Source organism: Epinephelus lanceolatus, chromosome 12, assembly GCF_041903045.1.
Source record: "Epinephelus lanceolatus isolate andai-2023 chromosome 12, ASM4190304v1, whole genome shotgun sequence".
In the NCBI taxonomy this organism is placed as follows: Eukaryota; Metazoa; Chordata; class Actinopteri; order Perciformes; family Serranidae; genus Epinephelus; species Epinephelus lanceolatus.
This window is the reverse complement of record NC_135745.1, coordinates 16,512,437-16,535,850: the sequence shown is the minus strand read 5'-3', so window position 1 is coordinate 16,535,850 and position 23,414 is coordinate 16,512,437. Positions and strand designations below refer to the sequence as shown.

General features: G+C 38.4%; 2 protein-coding genes and 3 non-coding genes across 5 annotated transcripts; all 5 read right to left on the bottom strand.

The window, feature by feature from the left end:
* Nucleotides 1-456: 456 nt before the first annotated feature.
* Nucleotides 457-10,871, bottom strand: acadm (acyl-CoA dehydrogenase medium chain). The gene is made up of 12 exons (XM_033651417.2): nucleotides 10,755-10,871; nucleotides 8,771-8,876; nucleotides 7,329-7,426; nucleotides 6,571-6,640; nucleotides 6,135-6,235; nucleotides 4,848-4,928; nucleotides 4,350-4,480; nucleotides 4,036-4,144; nucleotides 2,504-2,644; nucleotides 2,226-2,321; nucleotides 1,802-2,050; nucleotides 457-1,720 (listed from the first exon to the last, which is right to left on the bottom strand). Exons 1-12 carry the CDS (start codon nucleotides 10,767-10,769, stop codon nucleotides 1,649-1,651), a joined length of 1,269 nt encoding a protein of 422 aa, XP_033507308.1. The 5' UTR covers nucleotides 10,770-10,871; the 3' UTR covers nucleotides 457-1,648.
* A 7,459-nt stretch (nucleotides 10,872-18,330) lies between these two features.
* On the bottom strand, nucleotides 18,331-22,436 carry rps8a (ribosomal protein S8a). The gene is made up of 6 exons (XM_033649659.2): nucleotides 22,314-22,436; nucleotides 21,029-21,135; nucleotides 20,648-20,747; nucleotides 20,213-20,388; nucleotides 19,702-19,831; nucleotides 18,331-18,485 (listed from the first exon to the last, which is right to left on the bottom strand). Exons 1-6 carry the CDS (start codon nucleotides 22,315-22,317, stop codon nucleotides 18,376-18,378), a joined length of 627 nt encoding a protein of 208 aa, XP_033505550.1. The 5' UTR covers nucleotides 22,318-22,436; the 3' UTR covers nucleotides 18,331-18,375.
* LOC117272561 (small nucleolar RNA SNORD38) lies at nucleotides 19,952-20,020 on the bottom strand. Its single transcript, XR_004502953.2, has one exon. It is a non-coding gene; the product is annotated as a small nucleolar RNA SNORD38 (small nucleolar RNA).
* LOC117272562 (small nucleolar RNA SNORD38) lies at nucleotides 20,510-20,579 on the bottom strand. The gene has a single exon (XR_004502954.1). It is a non-coding gene; the product is annotated as a small nucleolar RNA SNORD38 (small nucleolar RNA).
* Nucleotides 20,872-20,979, bottom strand: LOC117272563 (small nucleolar RNA SNORD46). Its single transcript, XR_004502955.1, has one exon. It is a non-coding gene; the product is annotated as a small nucleolar RNA SNORD46 (small nucleolar RNA).
* Nucleotides 22,437-23,414: the final 978 nt, after the last annotated feature.

Below are 23,414 nucleotides of genomic sequence, written 5' to 3'. Positions count from 1 at the left end.
AATAAATCTCCATGGTAACTTATGTCATAACATATCCCGCTGTCCACTATCCCGCTTTTGTGCAACCGGATCACGGATAAGTTGAGCCAGAATAACCAAGATATCCCGGCTTAATCCCTTATCCTAGTTTTGTGCAATAGGCCCCTGGTTTGGAACGAGTCAGTGGGAAACAATTAAGTTGCTTGGAGTTGGTCGCAGACAAATGGTTCCCTTGAAAGTGCATTTGAGGTTCCGTAAAATATATTAATCTTTGATGTACTATATGATTTTGCCTCCCAGTGGGGAACTTTTATTCCCCCCCAGGAAACCAGTTTAGACTCCTCTCTAAGGTTGTTAAACCAATTGTACACACAGTTTCACCATTATGGTTTTCTTGGTTCATCCAATTTCATGATGAAATCACCTTTTTATTTCCATTATCGATATCCACAAAAGAAACGAACATAAAATCAGTTCTACATTGGATGAAATAATTTAATGAATTATAAACAGACTCAAAAGTTTCAGATGAATTCACCATTACATCGTAAGTGTTGGCAAAAAGTGATGGTGACAATTGAACTACAGCCTACTGTACATGTTACATCCACACTGTAAGGTGTAAATCTGATGCCTCTCTATACTGGATATTGCATGATAAAGTCAAATTCAGGACCTCATTTCTAAATCAGTCAGAAAATCATTTTCAGGCAACATGCATTTTCACAGCTGTTAAAGATATCATTAGACACACATTCCTGTTTCTAACACATTCTGATGAGAAATAAATTTATACAGATCAAGATTAAATGGGTTCTGCTATATGAAAAATCAGTGGTGCATCCACAAAGTCTGAAGGATTATTTAATGGGTTTTATTTTTTGAATGGGTGCAGAGGGTCAATTGAGATGGCCAAATACAAGTGTCTCACTTATGGTAGGATGTCAGGGCAGAATAAGGCATGATCTTGACATTATAGACAACCTGAGACACATAATCTTCTTCTTCTGATTTAACCATGCTTGTGCTGCCAATCAGAATGGCAACCAAAATCAACACTACTAAAAAAGTTAAAGGCTGAAGATCAGGCTGAACCTGCCCCTCCGCCCCGAAATGACGCGATCTAGCCTTGGGCTGCCCTTATTAACTTATAACGTCAAATATGTCTGAGTTCATTATCAACTTGTCCTCAAACAGACACCAGAGGTTTATACCAGATATAAACAACTTTACAGTTCAATGCCCAGACTGCTATCAGAGCAGTGGTGGTGTTTGTGCCTGGCTGCCATTATTTACAACCTACAGGAGCTGGAGCCTGACAGGACATGAAGGTCATGTGATCTTTTGCCTGAATGTGGTGATCCTCAAATCATTTGATCACAAAATAAGGCCACAGTTCTGAGCTCATTTGGTAAACCCTTTTAGAAACAGGACAGGTTTTGTTGACAGGTTTTGATGTTCTCTGATTAGACAGGTGGACTGCAGTCTACCAAATCAGGGTCTGGGTCAGTTTGAAAAAAGCAAGGCAGAATTAAGTGCTGTTAAGGCAAACACCATTTTGCATCTGTATCCTGTGAGTATAAGCGAGCAGATCTATTTCAGGAACACATTATGTATAGAAAAGTTACAAGTACATTTGAATGAGGATGAATCAGGTTCATTTCAGATTTCATTTCTTGAATCTTCCCAGGTGTTCTCTGGCAATAATGAGTCTTTGGATTTGAGCTGTGCCCTCGTAGATCTACAAAGAGAATTAAAAAAGAAAATTCAGTTTCGCATAATACCTGATATCAGTGATTAGGTGCACAGCGTCATCACCTACCTGGTAGATCTTGGCATCTCTCATCAGCTTCTCCACTGGGTATTCACTGTTGAAGCCATTGCCTCCGAATACCTGAACAGCGTCAGTGGCCACCTGATTGGCGATGTCTCCAGCGAAGGCCTTGGCGATGGAGGCGTAGTAGGTGTTTCTGCGGCCTTGGTCTACTTCCCAGGCGGACCGCTGGTATGCCATCCTGGCCAGCTCCACCTTCATCGCCATCTCAGCCAGGAGGAAGGACACGGCCTGGTGCTGTGAAACAGGAGAAGACAGATGGGCGTGTTGATCCTGTAATCATCTTTGTAATCTGTAACACTGTACAGCTGTGTTTGGTCACCTGACATGGTCGTTACAGCAATGACCTTATTGCCACTATTATTGCAACTAAATTCTGTAATTCAGTGAACTCAAAGTGAACTCAACAAACCTCAGCGATAGCTTTGCCAAAGGTCTTCCTCTCCAGTGCATAATTGGTGGCTTCATCAAGTGCCCTCTGAGCCAGGCCTGTTGCTCCTGCTGCCACCTGCATTGCATTCAGGACATTATTAAACATCATAGACACAAATATTCCAAATGATCCTTTAAATGTTTTAAACAAACTAATTCATGTTTCTTTCAATAACAAATTAACAGTGCTTCATGTTTTGAGACGTTTATAAATTGTGTTACTGATTTCCAATTTTGATTCAGTAACAGAGGACTCACTGGTGGCCTAGTGTTGTCAAAGGCACCCATGGCAATTTTGAAGCCAGCTCCCTCTGCGATCAGGACGTTCTCCTTTGGTATCCTCACATCCTCAAAGGTGATGCCTCTGGTATCTGAGCACCTCTGGCCCATGTTCATCTCCTACAAGCACAAAAACAAACACAAGCACATGTTACCTTAGGGTGCGCATATCAGTGTCAAATCATTAGGACCATCCTGACTGGATAGCAGGTACCCTGTTATTAGAATCAAATTCTTTATTATAATAATAATAATAATAATAATAATAATAATAATAATAATAATAATTTATACAGCATTTATCTCAAAGTAAAGGTTTTTTTGTTTCTGTTTTGTTTTTGTTTGTTTTTTTTTTTACAAATAATGTTCTGAGCTCAGAGTCTCAAAGTAAAGGGACATTCAGCACGTTTCTGTCTCTGATCGTATCACTGTAAGGTTAAGGAAGCAAAAAATAGTAATTTTGTAGCTTTAAAGGTGTGAATTGTACAGGTAATCATGTACATTTAGTTGAAGCTATACTATGCACGATATTTGGTTACTGACTGTAAACACGCTCACCAGCAAAAGTTAAATAAAAGCCAATCTCTCAAGACAGATTCTGCAATTTACATTGTAGAATTTGAACGATGCTGTGCTTTAGCCAATCACAATGGAGGGGGTATTAATTACAAAACGTGCACACAGAAATAGTAACGTTTGTTCAGTCATTGTGTTTATAGACTATACTCTGCTGGTTTTCTACCCGAAGTATTTGTAAAAACACAGCGATTCCCTGGGGGCACCACCGGAAGTGAAGGGGTTGAGCGATCGCCGAGGCCCCTGCACTTCCCGTTAGTCGAAAAACTCCGGGCTGTGCCTCCAGAGGAAAAGGAAGAAAAAAAAAGTTGTTTTTTTTTTTTTTACTGATGGATTTCCAGATTGAATAAAAGCCAACCCCAGATTCACTTCAATTGGCGTTTTGCCTCGCTATATTTACGTTTTTTGGGCACTGAGTCTCTTGGATGCCTGCTGCCCAAGGTCTGGCAGCAGGCATAAAGCCCTGACCACACCTGAGCACCGTGGGGGCTACAAGACCATAAATGCCCCAAACACAGAAAATCAGAGGATAATGAGAAAGTACAGGCAGAGGGCAGAGTCTCTGCAGATAAATACACCATCACACATTTCTAGTAGGTATTAAGTGATGATTGAGAGGGATTACTCTCAGTGCTTTTAAGGAAAACCCTGCATAGTATATCTTTAATTTTACACAATTAATTCCTATTGTGATTATTCTAAGAGATAAAACAGAGACGATGAATTGCACAGCACAGGCAGTGCCTTCGAATCTTGTGGAATAAGAAGAATATGAAAGATATGGTATAAGAATCTTTGGGCAATGTGTCACTTGCAAACAAAATCTGCCTTTGATACATTTATAACCTCCAACAATATTACTGATCTTAATGCAGAAGGAGTTCATGAGTTAGAGAAAAAAAAAAAAAAAAAAAAACAATTCAGCCAAATCATACCTTCCTTCCAATTTGAATTCCTGGGGTGTCAGATTCCACAATGAAGCCAGTAAAAGCCTTGCCGGCTGGACATTTAGGATCTGGGTTAGTGCGGGCCAGCAGGAAGTACCTAAGAATATGAAAGACAGATAAAAGTTCAAATAACCTTTAGAGCAACAAACATGTTTTGTATTCATTACATTTAAGTATGTGTTTGTACACACATGGTTGTAAGGTTATTGAGTAGACCTAGCTTAAACTAGTGCAGCCTCCAAAATGATCTTAAATCGAATCAACATGAACTGGCAATAAGGGCAATGGTAATGAGTACACACCAGTTAGCTTTTCCACCATTGGTGATCCACATCTTCTGTCCGTTAACAACATACTCATCACCCATCTTCACAGCTCGGGTCTTGATGCCAGCCACATCAGAGCCCGCCCCGGGCTCTGTCACACAGTACGCCTGCCGAAAACACACCACACAGTAAGTTAACGCCATCTGAGCTGATGTGAGATAGAGCAGTATCTTTTGTCTCTGTTTTTGCAGGTGTTAGCACACAATGGTAAAGCAGTAATACATCAGGGCTTATGTTTCTCCCTTCACAATTCTAAATAGGGTTAAAAACTAAACAGTGAGAAATAATGTCAATCGACAGTGCAGCACTGTGAGGCAAGATTTAACTTTCCATTTATTCAAGCTGCAACCCTTCAAAACCCAAAGACATTCAGATACATGTTCACTTGAGTCTCAAGTAGTGCACAATTGAGTAGATTTCTTTATTGTATTTTCCACCACTCTACAAAATGTCTTTCTACAGTTAGATACTTACACACATAAGAGCCTCCTCGGTCATCCTTCCCAAGTATTTACTCTTCTGTGCCTCACTGCCAGCTAAGATAACAGGCATTTGCTGCAGAGAAACACAGAGAGACAGAGCTTAATTCTAACTGAGCTACAACCACTATTATTAATGATTGTTATGACTAATGCTAGGGGTGGGCAATATATATCGTTAACGATAATATCGTCATTGTTGTTTTAACGATGTGCAAATTTACATTATCAAGTATGCAAATGACTTCACGAAAACAACTGAAAACACACGATGAAACCAGGTTGAAACCCCAAACATTCACTGAACAAGAGTTACGTAACTTGCGTGCAGCAGCACACCGCAGTACGCCTAGGTGGTCACATGATCTCTCACTGGCACCTTCCCGGCAGGTCAGCCTGCTGCTAAACAAACATTAGCTTCGGAAGACGTGGGTCAACTGTAGTCATAGGTCCCAGCCTGTAAGGCTAAAGTTCGCAGTACCGGAAGACCGTCTACGGAGCTACCTAGCCTAGCCACAGTTATCTGAACGAAGCGGCAACATGGCACAGTTTCAAGTCTCCCTGCCCGAAAAGTTCACCTTCAAGGCTGAAGACTGGCCTAAATGGATTAAACGCTTCGACAGATTCCACATTGCTTCTGGATTGGAGACGCAAGCAGAAGAGAATCGCAGGAATGTGATCTTTGAGAGAGTAAAGTTTAATCAGCGGCTTCAAGAAACGGGCGAGACAGCCAACAGTTTCCTTATGGCGCTGCACTGCCTGCCTGGAGGAGCACTGCGGTTACAGGGCTCTACATGATGAGATGGTGGGGGACAGGATTGTGGTGAGTCTGTGGGACAAACGCCTATCTGAACAGTTGCAAATGGACCTGGAATTGACGCTACAAAAGGCCGTCACCAGAGTCAAACAGAGAGAGCAGGTAAAAAAGCAGCAAGAAATGTTAAGAACATTTTCCATTAATATCATCCATGAGAAACAATGAGCCATAACTCAGGCTGTTAAAAACACATATTTAAAAGCATATTGTCTAATTATCGTTATCTTCAAAATCCCCTAAAATATCGAGATATTATTTTTTGTCCATATCGCACACCCCTAACTAATGCACATCCTTGAAATATTGACAGTAGAAAATTAAATCCATAATACTCAATAGCAACTGTGCTCTTACCCCAGTGGTGGACACTTTAAAAGACTACAGTTATTGTGAGTGAATGAATCCGCTCTTTAAAAACTGGTGAAGAGCAAGTGAATCACTAGAAACCTGATAAATGCAACTTACTCCCAGCGAGTTTGCCTCAATAGCAGTCTGTACTCCTGTGCAGCCATAAGCCAGCTCTTCTGTGATGAGGCAGTTATCAAAGATTGACAAGCCCATTCCACCTGAATACAAAGAGAGAGATGTAACATGGTTTCTCACAGTGTTTTCAAACAATAGTCGGCCAACTTGCCTGAAACAAACCATCTCCACTCTCATGAGGAAAAAAAAAAAGAAAAAAAAAAAAACACACTTCAACAAAGATTTCAAACAGAAAACGTATACATATTTATTAAGTGCAGCTACTGTTTAGGACATCATCAACAAACTAAACTGATAAGATAAGATGTGTCAGGATCTGCGGAGCCTACCTCAAAGGGGGCACCCAGGATAATGTTATGTAAGAGATAAAATATGGCAGGTAATTTTGAAATAGTCAATGAGCAAGAAAAACACATACCGTATTCCTGTGGAATATGACCGTTCATCAGACCAAGCTCCCATGCTTTCTTGATGAGGGGGACAGGATACTGCAAAATGACAGGACATTTAAGCCTTATTCAAATTATTTTTGTGTATTTTGTGCACCAATTTGTGTGTTGATCCCTGAGGGGAAATTCACATGTTAGAGCAGCAGAGAAAGGCTGAGAGGTATAACACTTTGTACTATACAAGGGAAGTGTGCAAATATTTGTACAAAATAAGTCAGTAGAGCAACTCTGACAGGCAAAATGTGTTAACTGTGCATGTAATAAGGTTGCAACGGTATGAGATTTTCACTGTACAAAAACCATCTCAGAAAATACTGTAGTTTCACAGTATCTATGTATTAGAGAATTTATATTTATATCAGTCAGAATGACCCTTAAAGGAATGAAAATGGAAGGGTTCTTTTTTGGTTGAACAAATGTTTTATTACTATAACTGAAATGTGAAACCATTTTGTTAATGGAAGTATGTGTAAAAAGTCTGCCCTTTGACAATAACTAAAATAAAGGGGAGAGTCTATGTCCAGTTGCACCCATTCATTGCTGAACTTGAACATGATTTGTGACTTTTGTGACTGAAGCATGTGCACACAAAGTCACTTGAAGACACAGGGACAAAATGTGTAGCACGATAGATATTTGCAGCTCTAATGTCTGTAAACTATCAAGTCAAGCCGTATTTAATTGTGCATATACGCTCACTGCAGCCTAATCTTTGAGCTGTACTCACTTCACCACTCTTGTCATAAGCAGGTGCAGCAGGGACGATTTCTTCACGTGCAAACCTTCTCGCCAGCTGTTGGAACTCCCTTTGCTGATCCGACAGCTCTGTGGGTCAAAGCAGCAAGAAGATCAATGATAAGCACATCAACACACACTATAAAGAAAAGGAGCACATTTCCAAGTCTGTTTGAGATAGACATAGGTGTTTAATAGCAAAGCACCAAAGCTGGCTTCACTCCCGCACACTGCTTTAATGTTTAAGACATAACTGATGAAGACCAAATTGTTCATTCAGTTTTTTAAGTTTAGCAGCTAGACTATGTTGCTATACTAAGAGAGGAAAATGACTGAGAAATATGGCACTGCACACTTGAGAGGCATAATCACAAGTATAACAACATTCCCACATGATACCAAGTAAGTACTAATTCAATAAAAGTAATAGGCTGATTTAATGAACATCCTTCTCCAATCACATCACATTATGTAATGTTATATTAATTTCAACAGTGAAGATAAAACACATGAGCCCACAGAGACACTGGGACTAAACTATACAAATAAGGTACGTTTTCTTTCTGTGTCAGCAAAAAATAATTCAACAGATTTAGTAATTACTTTAGTGTAACATATTGCACAGTACCATCAACATTTAATTCAGCACTTGGTTACAAATGTATTGCAGATTTAATAACAACAAACAGGATTATTGGACTTTTTCTGCATGCATATGAAACTAAGACCATTAAAATACAGGTGTGGTGCTTCGGCTTCTGTAAGTTTTGTAAACCAGCAGATGTCATTGTGTGTGTTGACTTTGAAGCCCTGAAGCATCAAACCTTTTGCGGCACAAATAAAAAGCAAACCCCAAAGCCTCACAGTGCGTCATCTGCCCATTCCTGGTTTAAACCAATACTCAAACACCCATATGCATATAAAAAAAGAGTTACTGTTCGCTATACTAATTCATTCCATTCTGAGTGTAAAGAAATCCCTTCCCAAAAGACATCCTTTCCTAAAGCCAGTGTAAAAGGGGCTAATGTAAATGATGGGGGACAAAATCCACAGTCTCTTGTGTGTCTAGCTGAAGCTAATATGGGGCAGTCAGCAGTCTAAAGTTAGCCAAATCAAGTTGGTACTTCCCAAAATGACAGTACAAGAATTCCCTCAAGGAAGACACAAGAGTATTATACTATTCATAACATTTTGAATGTAGTCTTTGCAAAAAAAATGAGGATGGTGCATTTTTTTTCTCTCATCACATAATCAGTAAAGCAAGTTGCTTTATCAAGGCATCTCTTAAAAGCCAGTACAGACAGGAGGAACAATTACAGCAACCAATAACTTATTCACTGTACATATGGCCATACGAGTACTGTTTAAAAGTAGATATGTAAAAATGTGAACATATCCTTTACAATTCTGTAAAGGTTTCTAAATCCTGCTCACCAAATGAAAAGCCGAGGGATGCTCCACCGTGAGATGTTGGAACATGGGCTGCAGCAGCATTGGAGCTCTGCAGCCGGATGCCAGACCGCACACTGGCTTTGAGAATCTGTGCATGGAGGGAGAAATCAATAATAAACAACAAGGTTAAAATTAACCTGGACACTTCCACACCTTTTACTATTTTAAGCAATTTGCTAGTAAAACATTAGCTAGCCCAGGTTTGTGCTTTTCATGCATTACCCTTTCATTCAAGTTACAGAGCTAGGTTTGAAATACACAAAGACCAATTAAATTAAATTTATAGCTTTCAGATGAGGCATTTCCTGAATCATTAAAGACAGAATCATTCCAACCATATGGGTTAAAAAATATGAATCTGCTGCACAATAAAAAAATAAATAAATAAATAAATAAAAAAATGAACCCAATTCTCAGGCTGCAACTGCATTTTCTATCCAGACATCCAAAAATGACATACACATGCCCTTGCACTTTCTATACAGCACAAACAAGAATTAATGCAATACTTTGCATGAGAATATAAATTGATATAAAAATAACATTTGTAAAGACAGAAAACTGATAATAACCCTTTAAAAATTGGTTTAAGCTGTGTAAAGTAAGCAAAAACACACACTCAGTGGCCCTTCATTAGGTAGGATTGTCTAATACAACATCCCTGCCATAACATCTGGTTTTATTAGGCTCATAAAGCTAGTACTTTAAAGTATATGGTTATTAATGAGGTCATAATTAAAGGTGGTCTTGTACTGAACTACATTTTTTTTTACACTTCACCTTTATGCTACTTAAAACACCGCAGTTTACACAGGGTGGGGTTAGATTAGGTAACATTTAGATTAGGTTATGTATTTATTCTGTCAGTGTTACAGTATATTGATTTACCAACCTAACACAGTATTATAATTTATAGAAATAAGAATTTAAGAGTCAAAGAACAAGAATTTCACTGTTAACATCTGCTCCATTGTCAATGTTATCCATGACAACTAAAGACTTGAAACTTGAACCTTCTCTCACATACACAAAGGGCGTAGAATATCAAAAACACCTCTGAATATGCAGTATGCTCTGGTACAACATTATCACTGGCTAGGACTTAATACTGGAGGAAAATCAAATGAATGCCTCTGTAACAGTGTCAATAAAAACTGAACAGTATATGTATTATAAAAGTAGACTAATGCAGCATTGGATTATGCTAGACTGTACCTAATGAAGTGGACAAGTAATGAAGTATTTCTGGGCTACCATTTCTGTTTAAACTAGGAAACACAGGTGCATGATTAATTATGTAACATCTTCTATGGAGCAGTCCTGTCACAACATGGTTTGTATGTTTGTTTCTTGGCAAAACTTAGGAAAACAGAAACAGTTAAAATGCTCTCAATTGAATGCACTTTTTTCCTTTAGCTTTATACATTGTACATCTTGTTAGTTTTCATATTATATTGATTAATGTTACTATTTTAAGTTTATGTTTCATGACTTTGCAGTACTTGCTTTTAAATAATACTTTCTCTGAGGGCAAATTCCTTCCACGTGAAACCTTACTTTGCTTTAAACCTGTGTCTACTTTGCCTCCTCTAAGTTTTCTTAAACGACCTTCTGGGTTTTCCAAAGATAACTAGACAGATGTCTTCTTGCAGAGAGATATATGCTTAGCTCTATGACTCGAATGGAAGCGGGTGGTAATACATGACAAGTACAAACATATATGTGTAATATAGATAGTTTGAACACAATGAAAAAGCGTCTTCAAAGGTGTTACAGCCTCACCGTCAACCGTTAGCTAACAAGCTATCGTTAGCAAGTGACGTTTCCTAGCTAGCAAAGCTTTCGCTTAAACGACTCGAAAAAAGGCGATGTAGGTCAGACAAATGACAAGCTGAAATGCGCAATCTTTAATTGATTAAATCTGTATAATATGCTGGTGAATTATAGCTCATTTAAAGACACTTACCTTGCTAAATAGCATTGTTATGACACTGAGTGAGAGCCGTGTAGACAAACTAGACAACCGCTGCCCTACATATTAATATGCGCCTTCTCAGCCAATCACAGCGGCGGGATTGATCACGTGTCTCTCCTCTGCATCCGGAAAATGACTTTTACCCCAGTTTGTTACCTAACATAACCTCTTAGGCCGTAAGGCACCCTAAATCTTCAGATGCATTATGTTTTCATATTCTCTCGGGTCTTCTTTATATGAAATGGATTACTATATTAAAAAGCATTTTACTGCAAGAGTGGTTTAACTGAAAGATATTGTAACACACCCATAAAATAAAGGTTCTTCTGTCTCCATTTCCCACCACTAAAACCAACATTGAACTATTCACCCCAGGTTACAGGTATATATCCTATCTATTAAAGTGTATCCATACAATATATATTATACATACTGTATTATGTCATTTATAGATATTATTCCATTATCATATATGGTGTATATGGGCTGTAAAATATGTATTTAATGTATGCATATTGTATTGTACGTGATTCGACTTGATTAATCGCACACCAGGGTAACACACACATTACAGCAGCACAAGAGTCAGAAGCAAAACAGTTAAGTACAAAGAGCATCTGATTGTTAAAAAAAGATTTTAAAAATTACAAAAATGTCCCAAGAAATTAGACAAAACATTAAATCTACATACACTATATACACCTTTCTCTTGTACAGATATAGTGTGTCCATGACTGATAACTGAAATACACACATGGTGTGTGGTACACTTTCTGTAAAGATAGAGACATTTAGCTTATAAATTTGAGTGGTTAAATATTGCACAGTAGGAAATTACATAGGAATGTTACACAGTATAAATATATGTACACAGATTAATAAGTATGATTATGAATAAATAGGGTAGACATAGAGCCGATTAGCTGTCGTGTTGTAAGTGGTGGGTGATGGAGGCAGAGACAACACCAGTGTTAAATTAAAGAGTCTGACTGGTGTTGGATTGAAGGACCTGTGGTAGGTGCTCTTTCTTGAACTGTGGGTGTTGCAGTTTGTTACTGAAGGATCTGATTTAGTCACCCACAGTCTCATGCAGGGGGCGAAAGGTGTCCATGGTTGATGTTAGTTTGGCTAACATTCTCCTCTCACCCACCTCCTACTTCTATGTAATCCTAACCAGTTTTTCGAGTCCACAAGTTTGTTGAGGCAAACAGTTTAAACCAGTTTGTTGAGTCACATACATACACAATACACATACTTACGCAATGCAGATATCCTTTATATCTTCATGTATGTGGATGTATCAAACAACTGTACATCTATTTTGCCTCTCTTGGCCGTGATCCTCCTTCCTGAATATATATCACAGACATTTCATTTGTGTTCATTTTGTTCTTTTTGTTGTTTTACATTGTTTCTTTTTGGAGTTCATATTGATTCAATATTTTTATTCTATGTTGTTTGTAACTTCTGTTGCTGCCTGACTTGGACACTCTTGAAAAAGAGAGGTTTGATCTCAAGAGGTTTTCCTGAATAAAAAGGGTTTATAATCATATTGTGCAACGTTCTTGTGTGATTTTCATTGTGCAATAGTATTTACCACTTATATTACAATTATTCTGTGCAGTCAACCATCATGAATGGAAACTGTTCACATATTTGTATTTTTGGGCGTGTATTTAGTTTCATTTCACTCAATCACTTTGTCTCTTGAGCTGCTGTAAGGGTGAAAGTGAAATTTCCCCAGTGTGGGATTAATAAAGTTTATCTTGTCTTATCTTAAAACCAGACAGATGTGGCGATGATACACCTGTACTCATGTAATTTCATAATACAGGCTCTGATTGATCCCAAATTTGACGTGACAGTGGGTGGGGGGTTCCTCTATATGGTTGGAAAACCAGACTGTTAATATCTTGGTGCACTGAAGAAATACAGATCTAAAAACACAAACATGCAATGAGTATAAATATCAAACATGTAAATCTATGATATTCTATTTATGTCACCTTTTTTTTGTTTGTTTTGTTTTGTTTTTGTTGTTTTTTTTTTCCCTTATAATGTTTATGTTATGCACTAATACACCCAAACTAATTCCTTGTATGTGAAAACATTCTTGGCAGTAAAATGAATTCTGACCATGATAAATAAATCGACTGTTTAGTTTGTAAAAATTATGGAAATTGTTAGAAATGTGGTCACACCTACCCAGAGCCCAAAGAGACACCTTGACATTGTCAGTCTCACTTCACAGTGTTTTGTCTTGAAAGTGCAACATTTCCCTGTGAATTGTAGCAGAGTAGAAATAGAAAGAGGCATGACAAGAAGACTCAAATACAGTAAAAGTATCTTGTACTCAAGTACAACACTTGTGTTAATGTACTTAGTTACATATCACAACTTTCAATGACAAGCAATTAAATGTCGATTACAGAAGACTATCCAGAATCATACCTTATTTATAATTTCAACACACCTTATAGATAATATCTACAAAATACAGAATCAACTACATTTATCAAAACTATAAGTACTCATAATGCAGTATATAGTCCTTGAGTAGTACATGTTGTATTATAAAATTATTTTTAGTGATGTTTGAATGTGTGAGCAGCATTTTTCTGTTGGATTTACTTTACTTTTTAGTTTAACCTCTAACAATAAAACAGATTTTATAAAGCTCAGACAATTTATTAGTCAGTTGGTTAACCGTGCTATGATCATGTAACTTTTAGATCAAAAGGATCCAAAGTTTACAGTTTACAGGTGGGGTGCTGATCATTGGAAGTAGACCTGACAGTAGGAAAATGAGTGATTGTTGATCTTGAAGAAGGCCTGAGGGCCGAAACATCATTTGAATAACAGAGAAATGCATATAGAGCCAAAGTGCGCAGCAGGTTTTTCCTACTTTCAAGTGATTTACACCTCCAATAAAATGTGAAATATCGTCACAATCAAGAATCACTGTTAAGTTTGCAAGCGCCAAAACAGAACATAAAATGAATACCATAAGATAAGTAATATAACAGGGTTGAATCACTCTTGTCCATTTTCTCAGAGGTTTTGGTCCACATTGACATGATAGCATCACACAGTTACTGCAGATTTGTCGACTCCCAATCCACTACATCCCAAAGGTGCTGTATTGGATTGAGATCTGGTGACTGTTGAGGCTATTTGAGTACAGTGAACTCATTGTCAAATACAAGAAACCAGTTTGAGATGATTTGAGCTTTGTGACATGACGCATGATGCAGCCATAAGAAGATGGGTACACTGTGGTCTATTGCTTTAGGTTCGATGTGTTGTGCATTCAGAGATGCACCTCTGCATACCCCTGTTGTAATGAGTGGTGATTTGAGTTATTGTTGCCTTTCAGTCAGTTCAGTCCAGCCTTTCTCCTCTACATGCCGAAGTGCATCATGTTGCTCCCCCATTCAATTCAATTCCTTTTATTGTCATTGTAAATGAATACAACCAAATTTAATGCACAGAATAAATGGAACTCATTTAAAAGTAATACATAAATGATAAAGGAGGGGATAAGATATAATTTATTCATACTCTAAACACACACATGCACACATACAGAAGCAGTTCCAACATATGCCGTGTACATAAAATAATTTAAAATTATTTGCACATAAAATAAATAAAAGAATAAAGTTATCCCACATGATGTAAGTGTAAATATTATATATTACTGGCTGGGTGATTTCGGTGCAGCATTCAGTGTAGCAATGGCTTTGTGGTAAAAACTGTTCAACAGTCTGCTGGTGCTTGTTTTAATTGTTCGATAACATCAAACAGATGGTGGGCAGGGTGAGATTAGTCCTTCAAGATGTTAGTTGTTTTCTGGAGGCAACAGGAGGTGTCCTCCAGAGCAGGTAGGTGCGTGTTCCATATTTTCTGTGCAGCTTTTATCACTCTCTGCAGGGCCCTCTTGTCAGCTGCAGAGCTGCTGCTGTACCACACAGGGATGCCATAAATCAGGACACTTTCCACAGAGCAGTGATAGGGCAGCAGCAGAGGTGGTGACGGTTTGATCCTTCTGAGAGCTCTCAGGAAGTGTAATCACTGCTGTGCCCTGATCAGACAGTTCCTGTTGTGTGATATGTGTACCCAGGAACTTAAAGGTTGACACCCTCTCCACAGCTTCTCCATGTATCTCCAGAGGCTGGTGATCATCCTTTTTCCTCCTGGGGTCGATGATCATCTCCTTCGTTTTCTTCTTCCTGTAAGCCGTCTCGTCTCCTCTGCTGGTCGCTGTGCCCACGACTGTCGTCACATGATGTGTCACAATTGTCTTATTAGATATTTGCATGAACAGAGTTGAAACTGTGTACCTAATAGAGTAGCTGGTGATGAGTGTATGTACAGTGTAGAATAGCATCATCATCTCACTTTATATGGATTACTGTCTGTTTATTGAAGAACTGAATCAGATACAGTACAGGCCAAAAGTTTGGACACACCTTCTCATTCAATGCGTTTTCTTTATTTTCATGACTATTTACATTGTAGATTCTCACTGAAGGCATCAAAACTATGAATGAACACATGTGGAGTTATGTACTTAACAAAAAAAGGTGAAATAACTGAAAACATGTTTTATATTCTAGTTTCTTCAAAATAGCCACCCTTTGCTCTGATTACTGCTTTGCACACTCTTGGCATTCTCTTGATGAGCTTCAAGAGGTAGTCACCTGAAATGGTTTCCACTTCACAGGTGTGCCTTATCAGGGTTAATTAGTGGAATTTCTTGCTTTATCAATGGGGTTGGGACCATCAGTTGTGTTGTGCAGAAGTCAGGTTAATACACAGCCGACAGCCCTATTGGACAACTGTTAAAATTCATATTATGGCAAGAACCAATCAGCTAACTAAAGAAAAACCAGTGGCCATCATTACTTTAAGAAATGAAGGTCAGTCAGTCTGGAAAATTGCAAAAATTTAAATGTGTCCCCAAGTGGAGTCGCAAAAACCATCAAGCGCTACAACGAAACTGGCACACATGAGGACCGACCCAGGAAAGGAAGACCAAGAGTCACCTCTGCTTCTGAGGATAAGTTCATCCGAGTCACCAGCCTCAGAAATCGCAAGTTAACAGCAGCTCAGATCAGAGACCAGATGAATGCCACACAGAGTTCTAGCAGCAGACCCATCTCTAGAACAACTGTTAAGAGGAGACTGCGCCAATCAGGCCTTCATGGTCAAATAGCTGCTAGGAAACCACTGCTAAGGAGAGGCAACAAGCAGAAGAGATTTGTTTGGGCCAAGAAACACAAGGAATGGACATTAGACCAGTGGAAATCTGTGTTTTGGTCTGATGAGTCCAAATTTGAGATCTTTGGTTCCAACCGCCGTGTCTTTGTGAGACGCAGAAAAGGTGAACGGATGGATTCCACATGCCTGGTTCCCACTGTGAAGCATGGAGGAGGAGGTGTGATGGTGTGGGGGTGTTTTGCTGGTGACACTGTTGGGGATTTATTCAAAATTGAAGGCACACTGAACCAGCATGGCTACCACAGCATCCTGCAGCGACATGCCATCCCATCCGGTTTGCGTTTAGTTGGACGATCATTTATTTTTCAACAGGACAATGACCCCAAACACACCTCCAGGCTGTGTAAGGGCTATTTGACCAAGAAGGAGAGTGATGGAGTGCTGCGGCAGATGACCTGGCCTCCACAGTCACCGGACCTGAACCCAATCCAGATGGTTTGGGGTGAGCTGGACCGCAGAGTGAAGGCAAAGGGGCCAACAAGTGCTAAACACCTCTGGGAACTCCTTCAAGACTGTTGGAAAACCATTTCAGGTGACTACCTCTTGAAGCTCATCGAGAGAATGCCAAGAGTGTGCAAAGCAGTAATCAGAGCAAAGGGTGACTATTTTGAAGAAACTAGAATATAAAACATGTTTTCAGTTATTTCACCTTTTTTTGTTAAGTACATAACTCCACATGTGTTCATTCATAGTTTTGATGCCTTCAGTGAGAATCTACAATGTAAATAGTCATGAAAATAAAGAAAACGCATTGAATGAGAAGGTGTGTCCAAACTTTTGGCCTGTACTGTATATAATTTTAGCTGACAACAGATGTAGATTTTATGTATGGGTTATGTTCTTTTAAATTGTTGTGTTCATACATGTGAATTCATATTGTTGGAGACCTCCTGAGACATTATATGTAGAGTATCCATATTGATATGAAGTCAATATATTGTGCTGCTAAGACGCAGATGGATAGCAGAATGTTTGGCTTGTCGGCCAGACATAAAAACAAGAGCAAAACATTACCTGAAGTGGTGGAAAGTAACTAGGTACTATAGTTTGTAGGTATTTAGAGTATTATTTTCTGCTCTTAATTCTTTTACTCTACAGTATAGTTTAGAGGAAAATATCAAGCATTTACTCCAATACATTTAAATGCTACATGTTATGTATTGTTCATATATTAAACTTGAGATATGAGCTTTACGACTAAGATTTTTTTCTACATTTGTTGGTTTCTATATTGGCATTTTTCCCTTTTTAGTAGTGCAGCTGCTGATCAACAGTTATTCTGGGGGTGAATAGAGTTCCATCTTACATGACTTATTTTTAAGATATGATTTACTGCTATGCACTTTAAGTTAAAAGTAGTGCCACTGCATTCAGCTACAGTAAATTTTATAATTTATGTACCATTAACACTAATTCTATCATAAACAGTATATTGCGTATACTACCTTGAGGACAAACTGAGCACTTTATTTTTTTTGGTACTTTGCAATTTCTGTAAGCTTAAAAAAATTTTTCAAATATTTCAAAAAAAAAATTTCAAATACACAACTTTTACCTGTAATATTGGAGGTACAGCTTTTACCAAGCTAAAGGGCTCAACATGTCTTCCATCACTGGTTATCTAACATGGTGAAAGTTTTAGTCCTCCAGCACATCTAGACATGCTACAGGCTTCCTGTTGTCCCAGCACAGCCCTTTGCCCCTACAGTCATTTTTGTCTATTGGTTTTGAGATGAAGTCAACAATTGTACTTATTTGAAGTTCAACATGCTTCAACCGCTTCACAATGAGTAACAGGCTTGTCCAGGGGTCTCAGAGTAGGGCAAGCTTGTCCCAGAAGAGACCCCCCCCCCCCCCCTCCCATGTGCTTCAGTATACTTTAGACTAAAGGTCTGAATTCTCTCCTGATGCACACATTTGTTGTTGGCTTTATTCATCATCAAGTGGTTTTCTAAACAGTGTTTGCATGTGTGCGTTTGTTTGAGGAGTTTTATGTTCCCAAGCCCTGCAGCCAGTCTGGGAACACGAATTGTTATGAAGCAGCAGCTTACAATGTAAGAGGCAAAAAGGACTAAATTACAATGCACAAGTTGAGGGAGCTGACAGGATCACATTTCACTGGAGTTCACCTTCTACGATTTCATGTGACAAATGGATTAAAACACAGAATGGCAGCTCAGTCACTTTGACAGTTTGAGTTTTTAAACCCGCGACCAAGATGAGATATTCAATGGAATCTAACATCACAGATGAACTGCAAGAGTAAAGCAGTGACAGCAGACACTTGTGGGTTGTTTGGATTTTATTGACGTATCAAACAGCTGTACATCTATTTGCCTTTCTTGGCCTTGATCTTCCTCAGGTAGAACTCGAGCTCCTTGCCTTCGAGGATGTAGCCGTCTGCCCTGCCACACTGGCCGGGTCTGGAGGCGATGCAAGCTGCAGGGGGGAAGAGCGGAAATATGATCAGTGGAGGTGGATAAACCGTCTCAAGACAAACAGGAAGTGGTGCATAACTCAAATAACCTCAGGTCCAAGTCGGTTTTGACAATACAGAAATGCTAAGACACCACAAGTTAATAGTAACGTCAATGTAATTAAACTTTATTATTCTTTTGAGAGTGAGTACAAGTGACAACTAGTGTTTTTTGGTTTGTTCACAACCAGAGCTTTTGATCCAACACACCTGTCTATAGTTGCCCTGCTGCACCCTCAGCTACATTAATATACACATGGAGGCATTCCAGGTCAACAACATATAAAGCGGCAAGGGCTAATATTTAACTTCCTAAACTTAATCCTGCAGACTTAGTAAATAAACACTGCAGTAGATATCCAGGTCTTTCTGAGCTCATTAGATGGACATTAAACACCAGTGAGTAAAGTTTAATCGTCAGCTGCTGGACAACACCAGGTGATTTAAATTAAGCACTGCAGAAGAAAGCAGTGTGGGCAACAGGTCTTTTTCAGAGCCTTTGTTATCACCATTTTCATACAGTAGTAGAAACAGGACAATGTTATCCTTATGGAAAGACGTGAACCAGATCAGACAGCATTTCACAATACTGGTTGTCATCTTCTAACCCTGCTGTAACTTCGGTCAATTATATAAAAAAGGAAACGTATTCAGAGATTAAAAATGTCTTTCCACAGACCAATTTTACACTACATGTAGATTCAGTCAAACAAGTTGAACCGATTTCCACACTGGGTGAAATATTGCACAGGATTTGATTTGTGCAATTTCACATTCCTAAAAGTACACATTTCCTATGATGGGAATATTGCATTCATAAGCTCATTTAAATGCAGATATGTGAACTCTCAGAAATTACCGCGTTGTCACAAATTAAGACATGTGACCAGGGCGTTTATCTTCACACTGAAATTAAGTAGCATGTGACTTGGCAGTGAAATTAATTAAGGTACACTATGCAGGATTGTAAGTTACCGTTTGTTAACCTTCTCCCCAGCAAAAGTGAAAAAGAGCTGATGACTTTTCTTTGAAATTATTCCACGGTGGACTAAATCACTTAGTGAACAGCCAATCAAAGGTCAAATCTTTCACAAAAATGCGGCAGTTATGCGATGCAGACTTCATATTGTAAGTATTACAAGACAGCTACCACAGCTGAAAACACATGTTGAGACTCACCAAGCAGTTTTCCCTGCTGGAACTGCTCCTCCAAGAGGGTGCTGATCTTGGCTGTCTTTTTACGCTCATCGTACTTCTTCTGGGTCCTCTTCGACCTCTTCTTATTCAGGACCTCCTCCTCCTCAGGAGTCTACAGACAAAGGCAGAATAAAGTTCATTAGATGGACATGTAAAATTCAAACTTCAGCTGCTGGGCCATACAGTGATTCAAATTAAACACTGCAGAGGAAGGCAGCATTGGTAACAGGTCTTTCTCAGAGTCTTCATTATCATCACTTTCATTCAGTAGCAGAACTGGACAAAGTTATCTTCATGGAAAGACATGCACCAAATCAGACAGCACTTCGCAATACAGATGCTATTAAAAAAAAGACCATGCCTTTTAATTTTGCCATCTTATGACCTGGGTCTAACTTTGTTAATTATGTCAAAATAATGGTGGGCTGCCGATTTATTTCTCACCACTGAATTAAAACAGGGTCTATGAGACATTTGTATTTTCCCCACATACCAGCTTGGCTCCCTTCTTGCGTCCCAGAGGAGTGGCATAGTGGGCCTCATACCACTGTCTGTAGGGAAGGCTGTCGACGAGGACGATGCAGTTCTTCACCAGGGTCTTGGTTCTGACCAGCTCGTTGTTGGAGGCATTGTAGACCACATCAATGATCCTGGTCTTGCGTGTGCAGCCTGCATACAAAAAACAAAAGCTGTTAGCAAAAGCAAATGTTCCCTCCTATTTTACTTGCCAAACGAAAACATTGTTTGGATGTTTTTTTTTTAAATGCAATGCATGGGGAACATGTCTGTCTTTCTCAGGTGTCTTTGTTATCACCACTTGCATTCAGTAGCAGAACTGGACAAAGTTATCATCATGGAAAGATGCAGGTTACCAAACAGGGCTCAAAAAGGTCCTATAAAATTAAAGTTGCATTTAAAATAAACTTACACTCAGAGCCCCACGAGAAGTTACCAACATCCAACCTCAGAGCGCGGTACTTCTTGTTCCCACCACGGACCCTCACTGTGTGGATGCGACGAGGTCCGATCTATAGAAAGACATGGTTTTAGTACTGGTTCAATTTAAATGCTTACAATTCAGGTTATTTATGTGTAAAGATTGAATTCCAACAACTTGTGGAAAAATAAAACAGTACTATGCACATGTAATGAAGCGTGTCAGTGTAACTATGACAAGTCCTAACATTGGTAGGTCCTGAGCTTTGAGCCAAAACGACCCAAAAAAGACATACCTAAGGTCACGTTTTCATCACCCACGCTACATCACTTTAAGTCCATTTTTAACAGGCAACCACTTGTTTTGACTCACTTTTGTGTTTGCAGGAGGGCGCCCGAGCTCATACTTCCTTTTCTTGTGGTAGGGCTTGCGTTTACCGCCGGTCTTGCGGCGTTTATGCCAGTTGTCCCTTGAGATACCTGAGTAAATGAAAAAAGGAAAAACAGGAGTTAGATCACTGGACAGCTCACAAGACCTTCACTAAAAAATAATTGTCTGTGCTTGAGCAATCAGTTCTCCAAGGTATGGGTTGTCCGCAATTTTAATTTGGATTCCGCTTATAGAGTTTCATCATATAGCTCAAGCAACAGTAAGCTCCCTTCATGGCTAAATGTCTGCATGTTACCTTTCTAAGATCATGGTAAACTAGATTTCAAAGACTCAAATTTGAGGAGCATCATTATTTCCAGGGTCCTTTATTCCCCAGCTCAATATCCTCATATGACATTATGTTACAAGGAAAGTTTGACTTAATATATTGATGTCTCCACAAATACTTAACAGATTTTTACCATCCTAACTGCATTTGAAACACACATATCCCTTAATTCTTCTGCAATTTAAACTGCAAAACCCATAATATTAGGTTAACTCAAAATACATAGGACCCTGGGAAACAGATGGCCCCCACTAGCTTCAAGAGTCTGATGTCCTACACAACTAAGCAGACCATATGTTGTATGTCACTTAAAACCCTGTCCTTTCACATGTATAACTATCACAGCATAACAGCAAACTAATTTAAACAGCAATTTTAAGATCGTCAAATCATTGTGGTATCCACGTGTCCGAAGACACACATTTAAATTACTTAAACTTTAAAACACATATTAGGTGCACCCAACTATCTTCTCAAACCAGTATTATGCTCAATATTCCCTCAAGTGTTTCAGTGAAGCAGCGTGACATGATCACGACCATACTACCAGCTAACGCTAATGCTAGCTTTGCCTTACCTTTCAATTTACCTAGCACTCTTAAACACTTAGTACTTGTCCTGCACCACTGACATAATAACTACACATGGCGTAACACTGCTTAAATCTCACAAATAGCAAAGTACGCTGTTTTCAGACACACTGTAGCACCACAAGCTAACTACATAGCCAACGAGGGCAGCCATCTTGGGGCACTTCAGACATCCTTTAAGAATTACTTCATTAAAACACAACACACTAACAATGGACAGCAAAGATAAAGCTAGATCTGTGCAAATAACATTAATAGTCAATATGGCAAACCATTATAGAAATATTCCTTCGTAAAAACATCAGATGGACAAGGATTCTCCCTCCGACCCGAGCATGAAAACACGTACCCATTCTCAGGCGCCGGCTAGAAAGAGGAACCGCAAAGGCTCATGGGGAGGTTTGAAGCTGCGTGTTCTCGCGAGAATTCACTCCGCAGCGAACGGTATTCTTGTGTGAGGTTTTGCTGTTCACTCACAAATATCACCACGTGTGAGCACCTGTGAATTTATTATTAGGATAATAATAATAGTAGTTTCCTCTTAAATTTAGCCAAATGTTGAAATACCCCAAATTGTTCTTAATTTAATGTGCTTAGTTACTTTGGAGCACTGATTAATAATAATATAATTTTAATATTAATATTGTTGTAATTTTGCTAAATGTAGACCCCATCACAAATTTTTCTAAATGAATTAACTTTAAGAATAAAAGCAAAAAAAAAAAAAAAAAAGATCAGAAATGTTTTGCTCTTCTAAAATACAGTTCACATTAATCCCTTCATTTTTAATTTATTTATTCATTTATGTATCATTTGTATTTGCATGTTTATGGCTTTATTTCAGTTTTCATGGTTGAAGGTAAATAAGACAAGGAATCAAATATTATCTTTTATTCTTCTGCTGTATTTTATTTTGTATTTATTTCATAAAAAATATAGTTTAAGTCAACCTTATTAAATTGTAATTATATTTAATTATATAACATTAAATATGATAAATTGTAATATATTGTATTAAATACATATTTGCATTTGCCATTTAATTAATAAACATATTTATATTCTACTGCACACACACACATATTTACATGCATATATATGTACATAGATAAATCTAGAGAAAAATAGAAATCTATATTATCTTTAAATCTATATAATTTTTTAGAACAAGTGAGAGGACAATCTAATTTAATCAAGCAAATCAAGATAATTTTGTTACTATATCCAAAGTCATGGTTGAACTTCTGATATCAACATCATTTTCATTTATTTCTTTTGTTATTTAAAAATCGGTTCATTTGTAACATAGCCTAATAGTATAGCTCATTTGACATTTCCGAGTTTGAATTATATTTCAAAATCTTTTGTCAGATTCTGCTCACTAGTTTATTTTACCATAAACCTGGCTTTGTATGTCAAAGTTGTATCTGAGAGAAAATAAAAAGATTTG